General features: G+C 43.0%; 1 protein-coding gene across 2 annotated transcripts in view; it reads right to left on the reverse strand.

Annotated features, from left to right (window-relative positions):
* fbxo16 (F-box protein 16) overlaps window positions 1-20,680 on the reverse strand; it is a 77,201-nt gene that overhangs the window by 53,748 nt on the left and 2,773 nt on the right. For both annotated transcript variants that reach the window (XM_078541953.1, XM_078541952.1), the window contains exons 2-3: window positions 19,295-19,443; window positions 17,343-17,378 (exon numbers count right to left, since the gene is read on the reverse strand). In XM_078541953.1, the coding sequence (XP_078398079.1) occupies window positions 17,343-17,378; window positions 19,295-19,390 (132 nt within the window). In that variant the 5' untranslated portion in view covers window positions 19,391-19,443. The remainder of the gene's footprint in view (window positions 1-17,342; window positions 17,379-19,294; window positions 19,444-20,680) is intronic.

The raw sequence follows: 20,680 nt of genomic DNA on the forward strand, positions 1-20,680 counted from the left end.
GTTCTTCACTGTGAGACCCCTCCCCCTGGCTGAATGGTACACCAAGAGTCAATACTCAGGCTCGCACATGATTGCCGTTTGGCTGAGTGCCATTTTCAATCATTGAAAAGTACCCAAGTGTAATTTATCTCCAGGAAAGCCCTTACTAGATTGAACTCTTCCAAAAGACCCACCACTTGCAACCTCAACTTCTTCCTGGCCCAGCTCTTGACCATTCACCTATATTTCCTTGAGTCATTGTTTTGACATTGTCAAACCCTTCCTTTCTTTAAACTATTCTTTAAATCCTTTCATAACTGCCACTATCATCAACCATCTCCCTAAAATCCACCTTCTCCCTAAAAAGCCCACCCTCTATCCTTCCATCTTCTCTAACTACCATCCCAACTCTAAAGTTCTTTCCTTTCTAAAGTCATCAAACATTATTGCCACATCCACCTCTCTCCACCATTCCCCATTCAAGTATTTTTTCTACTTTTGCAATGCTCATTGCAAAAAAGATTGCCCTGGTCAAAATCCATGATATCCTAAACGACTATTCACATGGTGCACTGTTCCTTCCTTATCCTCTCCCTGGTCTTTGAATCGCTGGATCAATCTCTTTCCTCTATTCTGTGGTCCATCATATGGCTCCACTGCCTATAGCACCTGTTCCAATGCACCTACTTACTCTCTACATTTTCTGTCGCCTTCCCAAGCCTTCGTCAGCTACTCTAGTTCTTCTTGCAGCTGCTCAGTCTCAGTCTTGTCCATCCCCCAATTTCCTCAGTCACCACCCCTAATCTTTGGGACATCTTTAGGTCATGAAGGATGTCTTTCTTTTTGTATTGCTAATTAATTGGACTAATTGGCTATATCTTTCAAAGAGCTGGCACAGGCAAAATAGGCTGAATATCTTCCTTTTATACTGTATCATTTTATGATTCCCCTGGTTTCTGTTCAGTCTCAGTCTCACTCCTCCACATCTATAGTCACCTCTAAGTCTTCTCCAGCCCCTGTGTAGTGTCATTCCACTCCTCCACACCTTTAATCATCTTCTCTAACTCTCTCAGTTCCGGCTCAGTCACTCGCTTTGCCCCAGCTGTGAAATGTCAAAGGATGTTTGGCTTCATTGAGGGTAAGTGCAAGTTATTTTTGAATCGAATAGCTTCAAAGAGGAAATTATTTATGCAATTGTGAAAGAAATAGGGCATGAGTTAAGACTTGGAATGATAGTCTGTAATCCTTCAGAAGAAGATAATGATTTTTTCAAAGCCTATGGGAGGTCTATACTTGGCAGAAAAAATAACTGAACTAGTATGATTAACTAAACCAATTTATTAGCTCAATTCAGTGCTGGTATATTTACTTATTTATTTATCCAGATGCACTGATTAAGGCATCATTGTTTGTTTTTGTTAACCAGTACATTCCTAGGTGTAGCATGACACAGGTCAGATATAGCTTCCTTCTGTGTTGCTAATACTAGGTACTGTATCCTCAACCTTAGCAAAGAACAACCTATTGTTCCATGTAACATTTTCAGTTCTATAACATCTGTCTTTGTGGTTTCTCGTTTGGAGAATGCCAATTACATGTTAATTCCTGTGGGTATTTTTCAGCTACAGATGCAACCTGCCTGAACTTATTCCTGTTGTGACTATTAACACACAAGGCTCAGAAAGAATGGAAGAGACAAAGATGTGGCAAAAGATAGAAAGGAACATCAGATACAGAGACAGAGGGGTGAAAGTGATTTCTGCTGATAGCGAATTTATACTGAGCTTGAAGTAATGAAAAAGGAAATCAGGCACAGTTATAATGAGTGTCTATATCACAATCAGCACAATTAGCTTGGGTCAATTTCACCCAAATTTCCTTGGGCCTGTATGGGAATTAGCCTGGCCACTGCAGTGACATGTGCTGCCGCCTGCACCTAACTTCTTTGAACTTCTCTAAGAAGGGATTCAGAAAGGACAGTGTTATTTTCAGGAAGACCTGAAGGAGGTGCGGCAGATGGCAGAGATCGTGGTGGACTTCACTGCTGTCATATACCGTAATGCTAAGGAAGAAGAACTTGCTGCAGACGCCGATGAAGTAAATGGCAGCTTCACTGCTGTCTGCGACTGCCCAAGTAATTTAGGATAAGTTGGTGCCTGCTCCTCAGGAGCAGGACTGCAGCCCTGGAAGTCCAACAGGAAGGCTCTAAAGACCCCAGAACTCTGTCCTTAGGATTTTCCACCCTGCTGATCTGTGGCCACTTTGAACCTGGGCCTAGAATATTCAGCATATGCCAGGCTTCTATATTAGCCCCTCAAGGGCCTACTCAAAGAATACATTGAAGGTAGGGCTAGCCAGTCCAGGCAACCACATGAGAGATGCAGCCCACTGCAGGTTTTCCGAGGGTTGAGCTATCATGAGATAAGGGTTATCTCAGTACCAAGTGGTTCTTGGTCCAAGTATGGAATCAACCATCTCTTGTGAAAATGGCCTTCAGGTACACTCAAATAAGCACAGATAGAGATCATTGGAAAGCTTATTTAGGTACTGGGAGAAACAAGGTGGATGGAATTTAAAGCAGGTGGAACAGTTGTGGTTACTAGAAAAATTATATTTTTTCACTTTTAACAGGTTATGGATAATGATAATCAGTGCCTTTGTGTTCACCTGAGAATACTTCAAAATTCAATTCATTAGGAAAATGGAAAAAAGGAATTCAAAGTAGCTTGAGTAAAAACATTTGCATGTTTGTCCATCCCTTTCTATTTCTGGCTGGTTGGGCAACTATCTCTGACTTAACCTGTCTCTTTAAGTCAAAAATGAAACAATTGATCATCCAAAATCTTACTTGAAAATGTAGTTCTGCAGCTTTTTTCAATTAAGTTTATACTCAGAAAGAAACTCTTGTGTTCCTTTGCATGATTTTTTGTTCTTTCATGGGATAGAGAAATATATACACAAGTTAGCTATTTCAGCTGATGATTCCCTATCTTAGTGAAGACTGGGGTCAAACAACATTGTGTCATCACATTAACTCTCTTCTCCATCTTCTTCGCTGCAATACTGCACCTCACCTCCAGCAAACTATCCACAGGCATGGAGGTAATTTACAGAGCAGATGCAAAATTGTTCAACCTATGCCATCTTCAATACAAAACCAAAATCACCCCAACTTCGTCAATTAGCTCCAGCGTGCAGATGATGCTTATGTTTGCGCTCACTCAGAAACTGAACTCCAGGTCATTGTCGACTCCTCCAAAGCATATGACAAAATGGCCTTTCACTAAACACCCGGAAAGATAAGGTTCTCCTCCATGCAGCTCCCACAACACAACACTTTCCCACACCGACTCCCCATTAATTAAGATCAATAATGAGATCCTGGAAAATGTGGACCATTTTCCATATCCTGGCAGCCTCCTCTCGACAAAGGCAGACATAGAAGATGAAATTCATCATCACCTCCAATGATCTAGCTCAGCCTTAAATCGACTGAGGAAAAGAGTATTTGAGGACCAGGGTTTCAAACTGGTTTACGCACAATTACATTTACAATCACAAATACATACAATCGTAAGATTGCATCAGCAGATAAGGCCGGAGATTGCAAAAATGGTAAAAAAAACGAATTCAAGGCCCTGCATCTGAATACACGCAGCACTTGTAACAAATGGGATGAATTGCTAGCACAGATAGAGATAAATGTTTATGATCTCCTAGGCATTACAGAGTGATGGTTGAAAGGTGACCAAGGCTGGAACCTGAATATTGAAGGGTATTTGACATATCAGAATAACAGGAAGCTAGGAAAAGTAGGGTAGCTCTGTTAATTACAGATAGCATTAGTTCAGTGCTGAGAGATGACCTTAATTGGAAAAATCAAGATGTAGAGTCAGTTTGGTCAGAGATAAGAAATAGTAGAGGGAAGAGGTCACTTCTGGGAGTAGTTTATAGGCCCCCTAATAGTAGTTACAATATAGGACAGAGCATACAGGAGGAAATAAATGGGATTTGTAAGAAAGATACAGAAATGATCATGGGTCATTTTAATCTATGTGTAGATTGGGCAAATCAAATTGGCAAAGGCAGCCTGGAAAATGAGTTCAGAGTGTTTTCAGGACAATTTCTTAGAGCAGTACATTCTGCAGCCAACCAGGGAGTAGGTTAGGCCTGGTAACATGCAATGAGTCAGGATTAATCAATAACTTTATGGTAAAGAAGCCTCCAGGTGATAGTGATCACAACATGATAGAACTCCATGTTCAGTCTGAAAGGGAGAAGTGTTTTAAACCTAAATAAAGGTGACTCTGAGGGTATGAAGGCAGAGCTGGCTAAGGTGAACTGGGGAACTAGGTTAACAGGTAGGACAGTAGAGTTACAGTGGTAAGGAGAAATTTAATAACTCTCAGCAAAAAATAATTCCAGTGCTCTTTGAGAAAGATGCATCACCAGTGACTAAATAAGGAAATTAAGGATAGTATTAAATTGAAAGAAACACTTTACAAATTTGCAAAGACTAGTGGTAGGTCAGAGGATTGGACAGATTTTAAGAACCAGCAAAGAATGACTAAAAAGATATAGGGTTGCAACTTCCAACTAACATCGGAAAGTGCTGACCCGCAGAAATTAGAAGAAATAAATACCTACTTGCCTGGTCTTGAAAATTACATTGCCACTTCCGTTCACTGGAGCTGCTTGGGGCCTGCATCGAAAGATTCCTCGCAGGTCCGGGGGGGTGGGGGGGTTGGAGATCGAAGGGTTGGAGGGTCTGGGGATGGTCCGAGGGGAACATGTTGAGGGGGGGGGGTGCAGTCTGAGGTTGGGGGGTGGGGGCGTCCGAGGTCAGGGGGGGGTCCGAGGTTGGGGGGGGCAGTCCGAGATCGACGGTAGAGGTCAGTTCGAGGTCCGGGGGGATTGTGGTGGGGTGGTCTGAGGTTCAGGGGGTTCATGGGGGGAGGTCTGGGGAAGGTGGTTGGGAGGCGAGTTGCAGGGGTATCGGAGGTTGGAGGGTGTGGGGGGGTATCAGAAGTTGGGCGGGGCGGGGTGGGGGGGTGCTGGAGGTCGAGTGGGGTGGGGGCGGTCCGAGGGGTGCGGGGGGTTCTGAGGTTGGGGGCAGGGTCCGATGTTATGGGCGGAGATTGGTTGGGGATCTGGGGCAGTCATGGGGGGGATCCGAGGTCGGAGGGGGGGTGTGTGGGAGTTGGAGGTCCGGGGGTATCAGAATTTGGGAGGGGGGTGGTGGGAAGTGTCGCAACTCGGGGGAGGGGGGTTGGAAAGGGTCAGGGGAGTCCCATGGAGGGGGCAGTCGGGGGTGTTGGGGAGACCTGTGGGGTCAGTCTGGGTCTTTACAATAGTTACTCAGAAGTTAGAAGAGGTTTTAATTCTTCTAACTTTATCTAGGTAATTATTGTATCCCCCCAAATCCGACGTTGGGAGCGCAGAAGTTACGGACCAATAAAGGGGCATAAAGAAGAGTATGAGGCAAAGCTAGTTAGTAATGTAAAAACAGATAGTAAGAATTTCTACAAATATTTGAATAGGAGAAGAGTAACTAAAACTTGTGTCGGTCCCCTAGAAACTGAGTCTGGGGAATCGATAATGGAAAATAAGGAAATGGCAAAGACGCTGAACAAGTATTTTGTGTCTGGCTTCAATGTAGAAGACTTAGTAAACTTCCCAAAAATACTTAAAAATCAAGAGGTGATAAGGAGGGATGAATTTTAAACAATCACGATCACCAGGGACGAAGTACTAGAAAAGCATTCAGCTCTAAAGACTGTCAAGTCTCGAGGCCTGCATCCTAAGGTCTTAAAAGAAACTGTGGCACAGATATTAGATGCATTGGTTATAATCTTCCAAAATTCCTTAGATTCTGGAATGGTCCAGATTGGAAAATAGATAATATAACACTTTATTCAAGAAAGGAGGGAGGCAGAAAGCAGTTAGGCCAGTTAGCCTAACATCTGTCACAGGGTAAGTGCTAGAATCCATGATTAAGGAAGTTAGAAAATCACAATTTGATCAGGCAAAGCCAACATGGCTTTATGAAAGGGAAGTCATTTAACTAACCCATTACAGTTTTTTGATGAAGTAGCATTCAAGGTGGATAAAGGGGAACCAGTGGATATGGTGTACTTGGATTTCCAGAAGGCATTTGATAAGGTGCCACATCAAAGGTTACTACATGGTGCTGAGGGTAACATATGGATAAAGGATTGGTTAGTAACAAGAAGCAAAGAGTAGGGAAAATAGGTCTTTTTCGGATTGGCAAGCTATAACTAGTGGACTGCCACAGGGATCTGTGGGAAGCTTCATTTAAAAGAGAGTGGGGAGAGTGATGTCATGAATCACAACATGAAGCGAGTGCAGGGAAAGCAGCTGATTGGTGAGTAGGATTGGTGAGTATTTCTAGTCTTTAAAGAAAAAGTAAGGTCTTTAGATTGTGTTTCGGTCTTAGTCTTTTTTTTCATTCTTTTTCTTAAAAATAGCTTGTTAAGTATAAGATCAATACTGGTGTAAAAAAATTAATTACAATAAAGTGTAAAGAGCAATGGATTCTTCAAGTGTAAAGAGCAGGGATACTAGAGCAATTAATTAAAAAAGAGAGGATAGTGACGGCAGGCCATGTGATGTGTTGCTGTTGCAGCATGTGGGACATGCTGGACACCAAGGTGATCCAGAGTGAACATATCTGTAGTAAGTGTTTGCAGCTCGAGAAATTTCGGATCGAGTTGAGGAGCTGGAGTCCGAGCTGCAGACATTGTGCCACATCAAGGAAGGGGGAAAGTTACCTGGACACTTTGCTCCAGGAGGCGGTCACAACCTTCAGATTAATTCAAATTTGACCTGTGATCAGGGACAGGAGGGTATGACTGCAGGTGAGGCAGGTATGGGAACCCAGGGGGTAGCATTGAAGGAGTCTCCACCCCTGCAATTGTCCAACAGTTATGAGGTTCTTGCAAGCTGTGTGAACGAGAGCGGGGAGTGCAGGGAGGATGAATGAACTGACCAAGGCACTGTGGTACAGGGAACCATTCAAGTGGGGGGAGGAAATAGGAACGTAATAGTGGTAGGCGACAGTATAATTAGGGGGATAGATACTGTTCTCTGCAGCCGTGAGTGTGAGTCCCAAAAGCTATGTTGCCTGCCTGGTGCCAGGGTTAAGGATATCTCCTCAGGGCTGGAGAGGAACTTGGAGTGGGAGGGGAGGGATCCAGTTGTCGTCCTCCATGTTGGTACCAACGACAATGATAGGACTAGAAAGGAGATTCTGCTAAAAAAATTTGAACAGTTTGGAGCTAAAATAAAAAGCAGAACCTCCAAGGTAATAATCTTGGGATTGCTACCTGAGCCATGGGCAAACTGGCATAGGGTAATTAAAGTCAAGGAGTTAAATGCGTGGCTCAAAGATTGGTGTGGGAGGAATGGGTTTCAGTTCATCAGGCACTGGCACCAGTACTAGGGTAGAAGGGAGCTGTTCTGGTGTGATAGGCTTCACTTGAACCATGCTGGGACCAGTTACCTGGTGAACTGAATAACTAGGGCTGTAGGGAGGGCATTAAACTGAATAGAGGTGGGGGGGAGGGTTCTGGAGAGAGGATACATAGGCTTACGATGCAAAAGGATATGGCAACATTGCAGGGCAGCTGTTTAGGTAATGATATTCAGAGTATGACACGAAGGGACACAGCATACGAACATAAAAAAAGCAGCAAATAGGGTCAAAGAGGGAGAAAATGGTAAAAAGGCAAAATTAATGGCTCTTTACTTAAATGCACGTAGTATTCAGAATAAAATAAGTGAACAACGACACAAATAGAGGTTAATGGGTGTGATCTTATAGCCATTACAGAGACATGGGTCTGAATCTTCTGGTCGGCATGTGGGGGCGGGCCCTACTTGCCGACGCGTAAAATGACGCGCCGTGACGTCAGGTGTGCGTCCCGATGTCACCGCTCGTCATTCCGATCCTCAGTTCGGCGGGCGCACAGCAGAGTCGGCTGCGCGCCCACCGAACTGTAAAAGGCCTATTAAGGCCATTAATTAACTAATTAAATCGCTTCCCAGGGCTGCCCGTCCAACATTAAGGTTGGCGGACAAGCGAAGAGCCCAGGCAGCCTTCGCAATTTTCACGGAACTTCATCCACGGGCAGGGTGAGGTTTCATGAAGGTTTTATAACTTTAATAAAAATTTTTAATAAAATTCATAGACATATCCCAGCTCATGTGACACTGTCACATGAGGGGACATGTCCAATTAATTTTTTCAAATCTATTTTTCAGGTTTTCACAATGAAATAAATCTCCCTGAGGCAGCTCCGTGCCTCAGGTAGATTTCTGCGCTCTTTCGATGTGCAAAATAGCGAAGGCCCCGACTCTCCCTCCTCCCCCCGCCAGCGCTTCTGGATGCTTGTCACACTGGGCGAGCCTTAATTGGCCCACCCACGTGAAATAGCTGCGTGCCCGCCCGCCCGCACCCGCACCCACCCTCCTTGCCCAGCTGGGAACTAAATATTCAGGGGTATGTGACTTTTTGAAAGGACAGGCAGGAAGGAAAGGGTGGTGGAGTAGCTTTGTTAGTACAAGATGGAATAAGTACGATAGCAAGAAATAACCTTGGATTGGAAGATGTAGAGTCCATATGGGTGGAGGTAAGAAATAACAAGGGGAAGAAGATACTGGTGGGAGTAGTCTATAGGCCCCCTAACAGTAGCTATACTGTAGGGCAGCGAATAAATCAGGAGATAATGAGAGGGCATGTAAAAAGGCCAGCACATTAATCATGGGTGACTTCAATCTTCATGTAGATTAGGAAAATCAAATTGGCAGAGGTAGCCATGAGCAAGAATTCATAATGTATTCGGGACAGTTTCCTAGAACAATATGTTGTGGATTCAACTACAGATCAGACTATTTTGGTAATGTGTAATGAGGCAGGTTTAATAAATGATCTCAGAGTAAAAGATCCCCTAGGAAACAGTGACTATAACATGGTAGAATTTATATTCATTTTGAGAATGAGAAACTTGGGTCAGAAAGAACTGTGCTAAACTTAAATAAGGGTAATTACAAAGGAATGAGGGCAGAGTTGGCTGGAATGGACTGAGAAAGCAGTTTAGCAGAAAAGATGGTTGATGAACAATGTCAGACATTTAAGAAAATAGTTCATGACTCACAGCAAAGATATATCCCAGTGAGGAAGAAGGATTCAAGGAAGGGGATAAACCAATCATGGTTAACCAAGGAAGTTAAGGATAACATCAAATTGAAAGAAAAAACCATACAATGTGGCAAAGATTAGTGGTAAACCAGAGGATTGGGAAAGTTTTAAAAACCAACAAAAGAAGACCAAAAAAGTAATAAAGAAGGAGAAAATAAACTTTGAGGGTAAACTAGCAAGTAATATAAAAAAACGGACAGTAAGAGCTTCTATAAATATATAAAAAGGAAGACAGGCCAAAGTGAACATAGGCCCCTTAGAGAATGAGGCTGACGAAATAATAGTGGGGAACCAGGAAATGGCAGAGCAGTTGAATAAATACTCTGCATCACTCTTCACGGTAGAATAGCATTCCAAAAATAATAAATAAACAAGGGGCAAAAGTGGGGGTGGGGAGGAAATAAATACAATAACTATCTCTAGAGAAAAAGTACTAGTGAAACTAATGGGGCTAAAGGCTGATAAGTTCCTGGACCTGATGGGTTGCACCCTAGGATATTAAAGGAAGTAGCTTCAGAGATAGTGGATGCACCAGTAGTAATCTCCCAAGAATCCTTAGATTCTGGCAAAGTCTCAGAGGATTGGAAAACTGCTAATGTAACACCCCTATTCAGCAAGGGATGGGAGAGAGACAAAAAAACAGGTAACTATAGGCCAATTAGCTTAACATCCGTCATTGGGAAAATGTTAGAATCTATGAGAAAGGATATAATAGCAGAGCATTTAGAAATGCATAATATAATCAAGCAGAGTCAGCATGGCTTCATGAAGGGGAAATCATGCCTGACAAATTTATTAGAATTCTTTGATGAGGTAACAAGCAGGGTAGATAAAGGGGAACCAGTAGATGTAATATATGTGATTTCCAAAAGGCGTTTGATAAGGTTCCACACATAAGGCTACTTAATAAGATAAGAGCCCATGGTGTTGGGAGTAGTATATTAGCATGGATAGAAGGTTGGCTAACTAATAGAAGACAGAGAGTGGAGATAAGGGGGGCATTTTTAGGATGGCAACCTGTAACTAGTGGAGTGCCACAGGGATCAATGCTGGGGCCACAATTATTTACAGTATATATTAATGACTTGGATGAAGGAAGTGAATGTACTATCACCAAGTTTCTGGATGACACAAAAATAGGTGGGAGGGCAAGCGGTGAAGTTGACACAAAGAGTCTACATAGGGATATAGACAGGTTAAGTGAGTGGGTAAAACTTGGCAGATGGAATATAATGTGGGAAAATATGAGGTTATGCACTTTGACAGGAAGAATAGAGGAGCTGAATATTACTTAAATAAAGAAAGACTGCAGAACGCTGCAGCACAGAGGGATTTGGGGGTTCTCGTGTATGAATCACAAAAAGCTAGCATACAAGTTCAGCAGGTAATAGGGAAAGCAAATGGAATGTTGGCCTTTATTTCAAAGGGAATGGAGTATAAAAATAAGGAAGTTTTGCTAAAACTATACAAGGCACCAGTTAGCCCACACCTAGAATACTGTGAACAGTTTTGGTCCCTTTACCCAAGGAAAGATATTGGAGGCAGTCCAGAGAAGGTTCACTAAGTTGATCCTGGGAATGGAGGGATTTTCTTATGAGGAGCGGTTGAGTAGGTTGGGCCTATACTTATTGGAGTTTAGAAGAATGAGAGGCGACCTTATTGAAACATATAAGATTCTTAGGAGACTTGACAGAGTAGATTCTGAGAGGTTGTTTCCCCTTGTGGGAGAGTCTAGAACCAGAGGGCATAACCTCAGAGTAACAGGTCACCTATTTAAGACAGAAATGAGGAGGAATTTCTTCTCTCAGGAGGTTGTGAATCTGTGGAATTCTTTACCGCAAAGGGCTGTAGAGGCTGGGTCGTTAAGTATATTTAAGGCTGAGATAGACAGATTTTTAATCAGCAAGGGAATCAAGAATTATGAGGAAGAGGCAGGAAAGCGGAGTTGAGGATTATCAGATCAGCCATGATCTCGTTGAATGATGGAGCAGGCTCGATGGGCCGAATGGCCTACTTCTGCTCCTATGTCTCATGGTCTTATGGATCAGTGCTGGGTCCTCAATCTTTTACAATCTATATCAATGACTTGGATGAAGGGACTGAATGTATGGTAGCTAAATTTGACACCAAGATAGGTAGGAATATAAGTTGTCAAGAGGAGATAGAGAGTCTGCAAAGGGATATAGGCAGGTTAAGTGAGTGGGCAAAAAATTGGCGGATGGAGAATCATGTGAATAAATGTGAACTTCTCCACTTTGGCAGGAAAAATAGGAAAGTAGTACACTATTTAAATGGAGAAAGATTGCAGAAGTCAGGGGTACAGAAGGATCTGGATGTCCTGGTATGTGAATCACATAAAGTTAGTATGCAGGTAAAGCAAATGATTAGGAAGGCGAATGGAATGTTGGCATTTATTGCAAAGGGAATGGGATATAAAAGTAGGGAAGTTTTACTGCAGCTGTACTGGGCCTTGGTGAGACCACATCTGGGTTACTGTACAGTTTTGGTTTCCTTATTTGAAAAAGATATAACTACTTCAGAGCAGTTCAGAGAAGGTTCACTCGATTCATTCCTGGGATGAAGGAATTATCTTATGAAGAATGGTTGAACAGGTTGGGCCTATACCCATCGGAGTTTAGAAGAATGAGAGGTGATCTTATCGATCCCCCTTGAGGGGATTTGATAGGATGCATACCCGGAGGATGTTTCGTCTTTTGGGGGAGACTAAAACTAGGGACATAAAAAATAAGAGGTCTCTCTCTTAATACAGAGATGGGGAGAATTTTTTTTCTCTCGGAGGGTTCTTAGTCTGTGGAATTCTCTTCCTCAGAAAGTAGTGAAGGCTGGGTCTTTAAATTTATTCAAGGCTGAGTTCGATAGATTTTTGATAGATAAGGGAGTCAAAGAAAGTGGGGGGAAAACTGGAAAGTGGAGCTGAGACCACAACCAGATCAGCTATTGTCTTGTTGAGCGGTGGAGTAGGCTCGAAGGGCCAAAGGACTTACTCCTGCTCCTAAATCTTATATTTACCGGGCAGCAGTGATCCCCATGCTCCTACATGCTTCGGAGACTGGGACAATCTACAGCAGGCACCTCAAATCACTAGAGAAGTACCATCAGAAATGCCTCAAAATCCAATGGTGAGAAAGATAGTCCAAAGCAATGTTCCCACCCAAGCCAACATGCATGGTCTAACCACTCAAAACAAGCTCCACTGGGCAGGACACATTGCTCATATGTCTGATATCAGACTCCCAAAGCAACTGCTCTACTCAGAACTCAGTCGTGGCAGGAAACTCTCAGGACGACAGAGGAAACGCTTCAAGGAAATCCTTAAAGCATCCCTGAAGAGGTCAAACATCCCTGCCAACTCATGGGAGCCCCTGGTTGTGACCGACCAAAATGGAGAAGGTTCATTCAGGAAGGCACCGAATACATTGAGAGGCTTCGTTGGGAATGCACGGAGGTGAAGTCGAGGTGTCAGACAGAACACAAAACCTTCAAACAACCCAACAACCCAACTCTTCAAGCACCACCTCCCCTGCATGTAGCAGAGTCTGCAAATTTATCAGTCATCTCAAGACCAATCAAACCGGAGTGGAAGCAAATCATCCTCAATCCTGAGGGACTGTCTAAGAAGAGAAGAAAAGTTAGCTTCTGACTCACCTTCGTAAAATCAGCATATGCTCATCTCCCTGAAGCTAACAGCATGCCAGCTCTAAATTAAAATATCAACTTCAAGCCAAGAGTTTGAGAAAGATGAAGTCATTCATGTAAAAACTGAGAGGAACTATTCAAGCAAACAGGAGATAATTTGTTAGGTAAGCATGACTTCCTAAGAAAATAGTATATGATTGAAACACAATTCATAAATCAGAATTGGCAAATTTACAGTACATATTAATCAGCTAGAGGTAATTTCCATTTAGCTACAATAAATTTTCCTATCATGCAACTGAAGATATTTAGAATAAAAAAATTAACATATCGTTATCTTTGGTCAAGTGTCCTGCTGAAACATAATGTGTGTGGTACCTAAAGTGTGACAACACACAGAAGTACCACTTTCATAACATCGCTAGTCAATCTCACATGGTATTGCACACAGTTAGCCAGAGACTGCGCGTTCCTTGCTGTCTTCAAGTTGCTGTATCACTCTCAAGGATAGATCTTGACTTTCTGTAAAATGGATGATAGTGAGGCAGCAACCTATTTTACACCTATTTTGATTTTCACTGACACCCTATGACACATCATCCAAATGACTGTTCTTCTCGGGCCTGCAGCATGAGCGTTAGCAGGTTAAGTAGGCAAATGGTTAAGGAGGCATATGGAATGCTTTCATTTTTTAGCCGAGACATACAATACAAGAGCAGGGAGGTTATGCTGAGACTATATAAAATATTAGTTAGGCCACAAGTTGAGTACTGTGTGCAGTTCTGGTCACGTCATTACAGAAAAAATGTCATTGCACTAGAGAGGGCACAGAGAAGATTTAGGAGGATGTTGCCAGGACTGGAAAGATTGGATAGGCTGGGGTTGTTCTCCTTGGAACAGAGAAGGCTGACGGGAGATTTAATTGAGATGTACAAAATTGTGGGGGGCCTGGTTAGAGTAGATGGGAAGGGCCTATTTACTTTAGCAGAGAGGTCAGTGACTAGGGGGCATAGATTTAAAGTGATTGGTAGAAAGATTAGAGAGGAGATGAGGAAAAGTTTTTTCACCCAGAGGGCTGTAGGGATCTGAAACTCATTGCATGAAACAGTAGTAGAGGCAGAAACCCTCAACACATTTAAAAGGTGTCTGGATATGCACTTCAAGTGCTGCAACCCGCAGGACTATGGACCAAATGCTGGGGAAAGTGGAATTAGGCTGGGGAGCTCGTTTTTCGGCTAGCGCAGACATAGTGGGCCAAGTGGCCTCTTTCTGTGCCATAAATTTTCTATGATTCTATTCTATGACCTAACAATGAACCAAGTTAAATTCATGACTCGAGAACCACACGTGCATACTTATAGTAAGAGTGGCTGAATACTGTTCAGAACCACAAGCCCTGGCTGATTCACTACTTCTGAAACCAAGGCTCTGATAGCCAACCTCCTTTCCTCTCCAAAGTCCTTGAATATGTCGTCACCTCCCAAATTCATGCTATCTTTCTTGGAACTCCATGTTTGAATCCCTCCAATCAGGATTCCACCTCTGCCACAGTACCAAAAGACTTCTTATCAAAGTCACAAATGACATTCTACATCACTGTGCCAAAGGAAAGCTATCCTCCCTTGTCTTTCTCGACTGTCTGCAGCTTTTAGCACAGTTAATTGCACCATCATCTTCCAATGGCTCTCCACCATCATCCAGCTAGGTGGGACTGCAGTTTCCTGGTTTGATTCTTATTTATCTAATCGTAGCCACAGAATTACCATCAATGGGTTCTCTTTCTGCTCCTGCACTGTTACTTTTGGTGTCCCCAAAGAACCTATCCTTGGCCCCTCTATTGCTCATCCACATGCTGCCCCTCGGCAACATCATGTGAAAACACAACATCAGTATCCACATTTATGCTGATGACCCCCAGTTTTACCTCACCACCACCTCTCCCAGCCCTTCCGCTGTCTCCAAATTATTAGACTGCTTGTCTGACATTTAGTACTGGATGAGCAGGAATTTCACCCAATTAAATACTGGGAAGACTGAAGCCATTGTCTTCGGCCCCCACCACAAACTCTGCTCCCTCATATGAATATATGAACAAGAAGCAGGAGTAGGCCATTCAGCCCCCCAAGCCGGCTCCACCATTCAATAAGATCATGGCTAATCTGATAGTAACTTGAAATCTGCATCCCACTTACCGCCGATAACCTTTCACCTCATTGCTTACCAAGAATCTATCCACCTCTGTCTTAAAAATATTCAAAGACTCTGCTTCCACCACCTTTTCAGGGAGAGAGTTCCACAGACTCACGGCCCTCTGAGTGAAAATGTTTCTCCTCGTCTCTGTTTCAAATGGGTGACCCTTTATTTTTAAACAGTGACCCCTAGTTCTAGATTCTCCCATAAGAGGAAACATCCACTCCATATCCACCCTGTCAAGACCCCTCAGGATCTTATATGCTTCAATCAAGTCACTTCTTATTCTTTTAAACTCCAGCGGATACAAGTCTAGTCTGTCCAACCGTTCCTCATAACACAACCCACCCATTCCATGTATTAGTCTGGTAAACCTGCTCTGAACTGCTTCCAAAGCATTTACATCCTTCCTTAAATAAGGTGACCAATACTGTACACGGTGCTCCAAATGTGGTCTCACCAATGCCCTGCACAACTGAAGCATAACCTTCCTACTTTTGTATTCAATTCCCCTGTCATAGTCATAGAGTCACAGAGGTCTACAGCACAGAAAAAGGCCCTTGGGCCCATCAAGTCTGCGCCGCTCAAACAAGTACCTAAGTATTTTAGTCCCATTTTCCAGCACTAGGTCCATAGCCTTGTCTGCCATGACATCGCAAGTGCACATCCAAATATTTCTTAAATGTTATGAGGGTTTCTGCCTCTACCACCCTTTCAGGCAGTGAGTTCCAGATTCCCACATCTGGGTGAAAAAATTCTTCCTCACATCCCCTCTAAACCTCCTGCCCCTTACCTTAAATCTATGCCCCTTGGTTATTGATCCCTCCACCAAGGGGAAAAGTCCCTTCCTGTCTACCCTATCTATGCCCCTCATAATTTTATACACCTCAATCATGTTCCCCCTCAATCTCCTCTACTCCAGGGAAAATAACCCCAGTCTATCCCATCTCTCCTCATAACTAAAACGCTCCAACCCAGGCAACATCCTGGTAAATCTCCTCTGCACTCTTGCTAGTGCAATCATATCCTTCCTATAATGCGGATTCCAGAACTGCACACAATACACTAGCTGTGGCCTAACCAGCATTTTATACAGTTCCAGCATAACCGCCCTGCTCTTATATTCTATGCCTCGGCTAATAAAGGCAAGTATCCCATATGCCTTCTTAACCACCTTTTCTACCTGCCCCGCTACCTTAAGGGACCGGTGGACATGCACACCAAGGTCCAAATAATAAATGATAACAATAAGTGATAATGATTATCAATAAATTATAACACTCTATTAGCTTTCCTAATTACTTGCTGTACTTGCATACTAGCCTTTTGTGATTCGTGCACTAAGACACCCAGATCCCTCTGCACCCTCGTCACTGACTCCGTCCCTTTCCCTGGCAGCTATCTGAGGCTGAACCAGGCTGTTTGCAATCTCAGGATCATATATGACTCTGAGATGAGTTTTCAACCACATTACCGCACTGTCACCAAGATCACCTGTTCTGGCTCCGTAACGTTGCTTCACTGTGCCCTGCCTCAGCTTTAACGCTGCTGCAAGTCTTTCTTATGTCCAGACTTGATTACTCTAATACACTACTGACCAGACTCCCACATTCTATCCTCCACAAACTTGAGGTCATCCATAGCTCTGCTGTCTGTGTCCTAACTCACACTGAATCCCACTCACCCATCACCTCTGTGCTCGCTGATCTACACTGCCTCCAAACGGTTAAACAACACCTTGATTCTCATCCTTCATTTCAAATCCATCATGGTCTGGCCTCTCCCTATCTTTGTGTTTTCCTCTAACCCTACAGCTCTCCAAGATATCTGTAATCCTCTAATTCCAGCTTCTTGAACGTCCCAGATTTTAATTGCTCCATCACGTCATCAGCTGCCTAGGCCCTAAGCTCCAGAATTCCCTCCCATAAACGTCTCCATCTCTTTTCCTCCTTTTAAACACTCCTTAAAGCTACCTCTTTGGCCAAGCTTTTGGTCATTTGCCCTATTATCTCCTTATATGACTCAGTGTAATAGTAATGTCGCTGTGAAACTCCTTGGGAGGTTTTATTATTTTAAAGGTGCCATATAAACACATGTTCTTGCTGGCACTCCTGCCCCCCTCCCTGCCAGTGATCAGCTAACCCAGCACAACATGGGGATTCAGCTTTGGGGCTTCCCGATCTATATTGTTCATTTATTCAATGGATAGATTTTCTGAACTGCCAAGGGACCTATTACTTTGCGTTTAATTAAAGTTAAAACTTTTTATCTGCAAACCAATTAATGATCATCTTACCCATTTCCCAAGTAATTCCCCTCTTTCTTCAAAGATCTGATGGAAGGAGAAAACGGCACATTAGAATTTAAAGACAATCTCTGTTTCTTGTGGAAATATCTAAGGCAGAACAAAGTCTCCAAGCTTCTTTCTAGCATGGAATTAATACATTTTATATGCCAGACCATAAAGCAGCCATCTTCCTTAGGAAAAAGGAAAAAGGAAGCCATCATCAATAGCCATGTGAGCACTGAGCATCAAGAACTGCTGGAGAACCAACTGAGACAGCCCCATCAGCAAAATCAATACTGGTGATCACTGCCACTAGAAGGAATTAAAGTTGCAAGCAGTTTGTCCTCAATCAGCTTAGACATAGAATGAGTGTATTTAGGGAAGGTGCTTTGTAAACTGAGCAACAGGACAGGCAACTGCAGTAAAAATATTGCTGAAAAGAGAGACATTTTACTGAAGATTTTCACCTTGCACTCGTCAGGACAAATGCAAGAATGCCAAATTTTAAATGATCATGACAATTTATACTACAGAAGAAACAAGGTGCTGATTGGTTGGCAAGTCAACTCTGATTGGCTGAAGCATTGCCATGGAGAATGCAATGCGGAACTATAGGCTCCTGGGTAATACAAAGAGGTGCAAGACTTGAACATGTTCCTTTTGTTTGCAAGAATGGGTCCCTACATATGAAAGTATGTCACTTCTAGCAAGTGTAAATCAGCTATGTTATGAGTCTGACTGATTATCTTGAGTTGGTTGTTAGTGTAGCTGATAGCACACTCAGGAAAACGCTGCTTAATCATGGAATCACATCTAACATTAGACGTTTTGGTTTGGGTTCTACAAGCGTGGACTGGTGAAATTCAGTGAGTACTCTGCCTATTACGAACAGCTGAAGGAACATGCTGTTTGATTCAATCAGCCAATCATTGGGACATACAACCTAGATTGTCAAGGGTATGTTTCCAATAGCAAGAAATCCCTAGAGACCTTTTACACTCATAGATTCATAGATGTTTACAGCACAGAAAGAGGCCATTTGTCCCATCGTGTCTGTGTCAGTCAACAAAGAGCTGACTCCACTAATCCCATTTTCCAGCGCTTGGCCCATAGCCCTGGAGACTATGGCAACGCAAGTGAATATAAATAAATACTTCTTAAACGTTCCGAGAGTTTCTGACTCAACCATCCTTTTAGGCAGTGAGTTCCAGACTCCAACCACTCTCTAGTGAAAAAATTTCCCCTGAACTCCCCCCTTAGCCTTCTACTTCTTACCTTAAATCTATGCCCTCTGGTTATTGACCCCTCTACTAATGGAAAAAGTGCCTTCCCATCCATCCTATCGATGCCCCTCATAATCTTATACACCTCTATCAGGTCCCCTCTCAACCTTCGCTACTCCAAGGAAAACAACCTCAGCTTGTTTTAACTTTATATAAAACTGCAAATGGCAATGAGGTAGTTGGTAAAATGCAAGAAAGTTGTTGTTTCTCAAATACAACTCAAATCATCGGTTATGCTTAGAAGGGAATTCACATTGAAAAGGCCCAAAAAAAAGAACCATTTTTAGATTAAATGTTTGGATAATGTTTAGCGAGATAGTTAGAATGGCTATAATGTAAAACCAGAGTTCTCCCATAGCAGTGCATTCCTATCAACTAGATCTTTGCAGTTCCACTCCCCTTCACCAGAACTGTGACATTTAAATGTTATCAACTATCATGGTCTCCCCTCTGACTCCTGACACCAGTCCTGGCTCCTCCTGCCTATATTTTACGTAGGAACGAGGCAGAATGATTTGCCTGATCACCTCATATCTACCACTTGTCACTGCTGGTCGTGATAATCCACCTATATATAGCACACACATTAAAAAAAGGAATTTATCTAGCATACAGCCTATTTAACGTGATTATTAAAAAAACATTTCTGCTTGATAATTTAAAGTCACATTTCCTTGCCTTGTCATTGGTGGGCTGGTGATTCAGGGGTGTCCATGTGCTCATCTTAGTCTGCATTTTAGATCCATTCATGCTCTTGGATGGCGCAAACGCCATTTTGAAATAAACAGTCGGTAGTTGTTCTTCCTGTATGAAATCACTCCATTCAACTGGAATTTAAAAGGCAGAACAACAATGAGGAAACCATGGCGTCATCTAACCATCAATGCCAATGAATCTGACTCAGACAAATGCGTGTCTATCAGCCTAATTTCTATACCAGATTGAAGGATATAGGGTTTAGAAGGAAAAATCATACTTCGTGTCATGCCTGAAAAATCTCATTGGCACTCTTGGTGTACACCAGGAAGTTCCATTGCTACACCGCTATTTTCAATCAAATATGTCCTTTAGCATGTGCCAGGTGCACTAGAATGAAAACCTACCCTATAATTTATGACACTTCAGATATTGTAGACAGTGGATTAGATTTTCATAAGGCCTTTGACAAGGTCCTATGTCAAAAGCTCTTATTAAAGATGAAATCAATGGTGCTCCAGGGTTCAGTATGTAACTCTGTATGAACTAGAGTACATTGTCCGCTGCTCTGGGCCATTGGCAAATCTGCACTCTTTACATGGGTTCGTGAAATACAGAGAAGTGTGTGCTGGGAATGCACTTTTTAAATTTATTCTTTCACTGGATGTAGGTATTACTGGCTAGGCCAGCATTTATTGCCCATCCCGAATTGCCCTTGAGGAGGTGGTGGTGTGCTGCCTTCTTGAACCAATGCAGTCCATGTGCATTGGGTACACCCACAATGCTGTTAGGAAGGGAGTTCCAGGATGTTGACAGTGAAGGAACAGCAATATAGTTCCAAGTCAAGATGGTGTGTGGTTTGGAGAGGAACGTGCAGGTGGTGGCACTTCCATGCATTTGCCGTCCTTGTCCTTCTAGGTGGTCGAGGCCGTGGCTTTAGAAGGTGCTGTCGAAGGAACCTTGGTGAGTTGCTGCAGTGCATCTTGTAGATGGTACACACTGTTGCCACTGTGCATCAGTGGTGGAGGGAGTGAATGGGAGCTGGATGGTGTGCCAATCAAGTAGGCTGCTTTGTTCTGGACGGTGTTAAGCTTCTTGAGTGTTGTTGGAGCTGCACTCATCCAGGCAAGTGGAGAGTATTTTATCACACTCCTGACTTGTGCCTTGTAAATGGTGGATAGGTTTTGGGGGTGTCAGGAGGTGAGTTTCTCACTGCAGAATTCCCAGTCTCTGACCAGCTCTTGTAGCCACAGTATTTTTTGGCTGGCCAATTCAGTTTCTGGTCAATCGTAACCCCCAGGATGTTGATAGTTGGGGATTCAGTGTTGGTAATGCCATTGAATGTCAAGGGAAGATGGTTAGACTCTC

The sequence above is a fragment of the Cetorhinus maximus genome, chromosome 5 (genome assembly GCF_964194155.1).
Source record: "Cetorhinus maximus chromosome 5, sCetMax3.hap1.1, whole genome shotgun sequence".
NCBI lineage: Eukaryota > Metazoa > Chordata > Chondrichthyes > Lamniformes > Cetorhinidae > Cetorhinus > Cetorhinus maximus.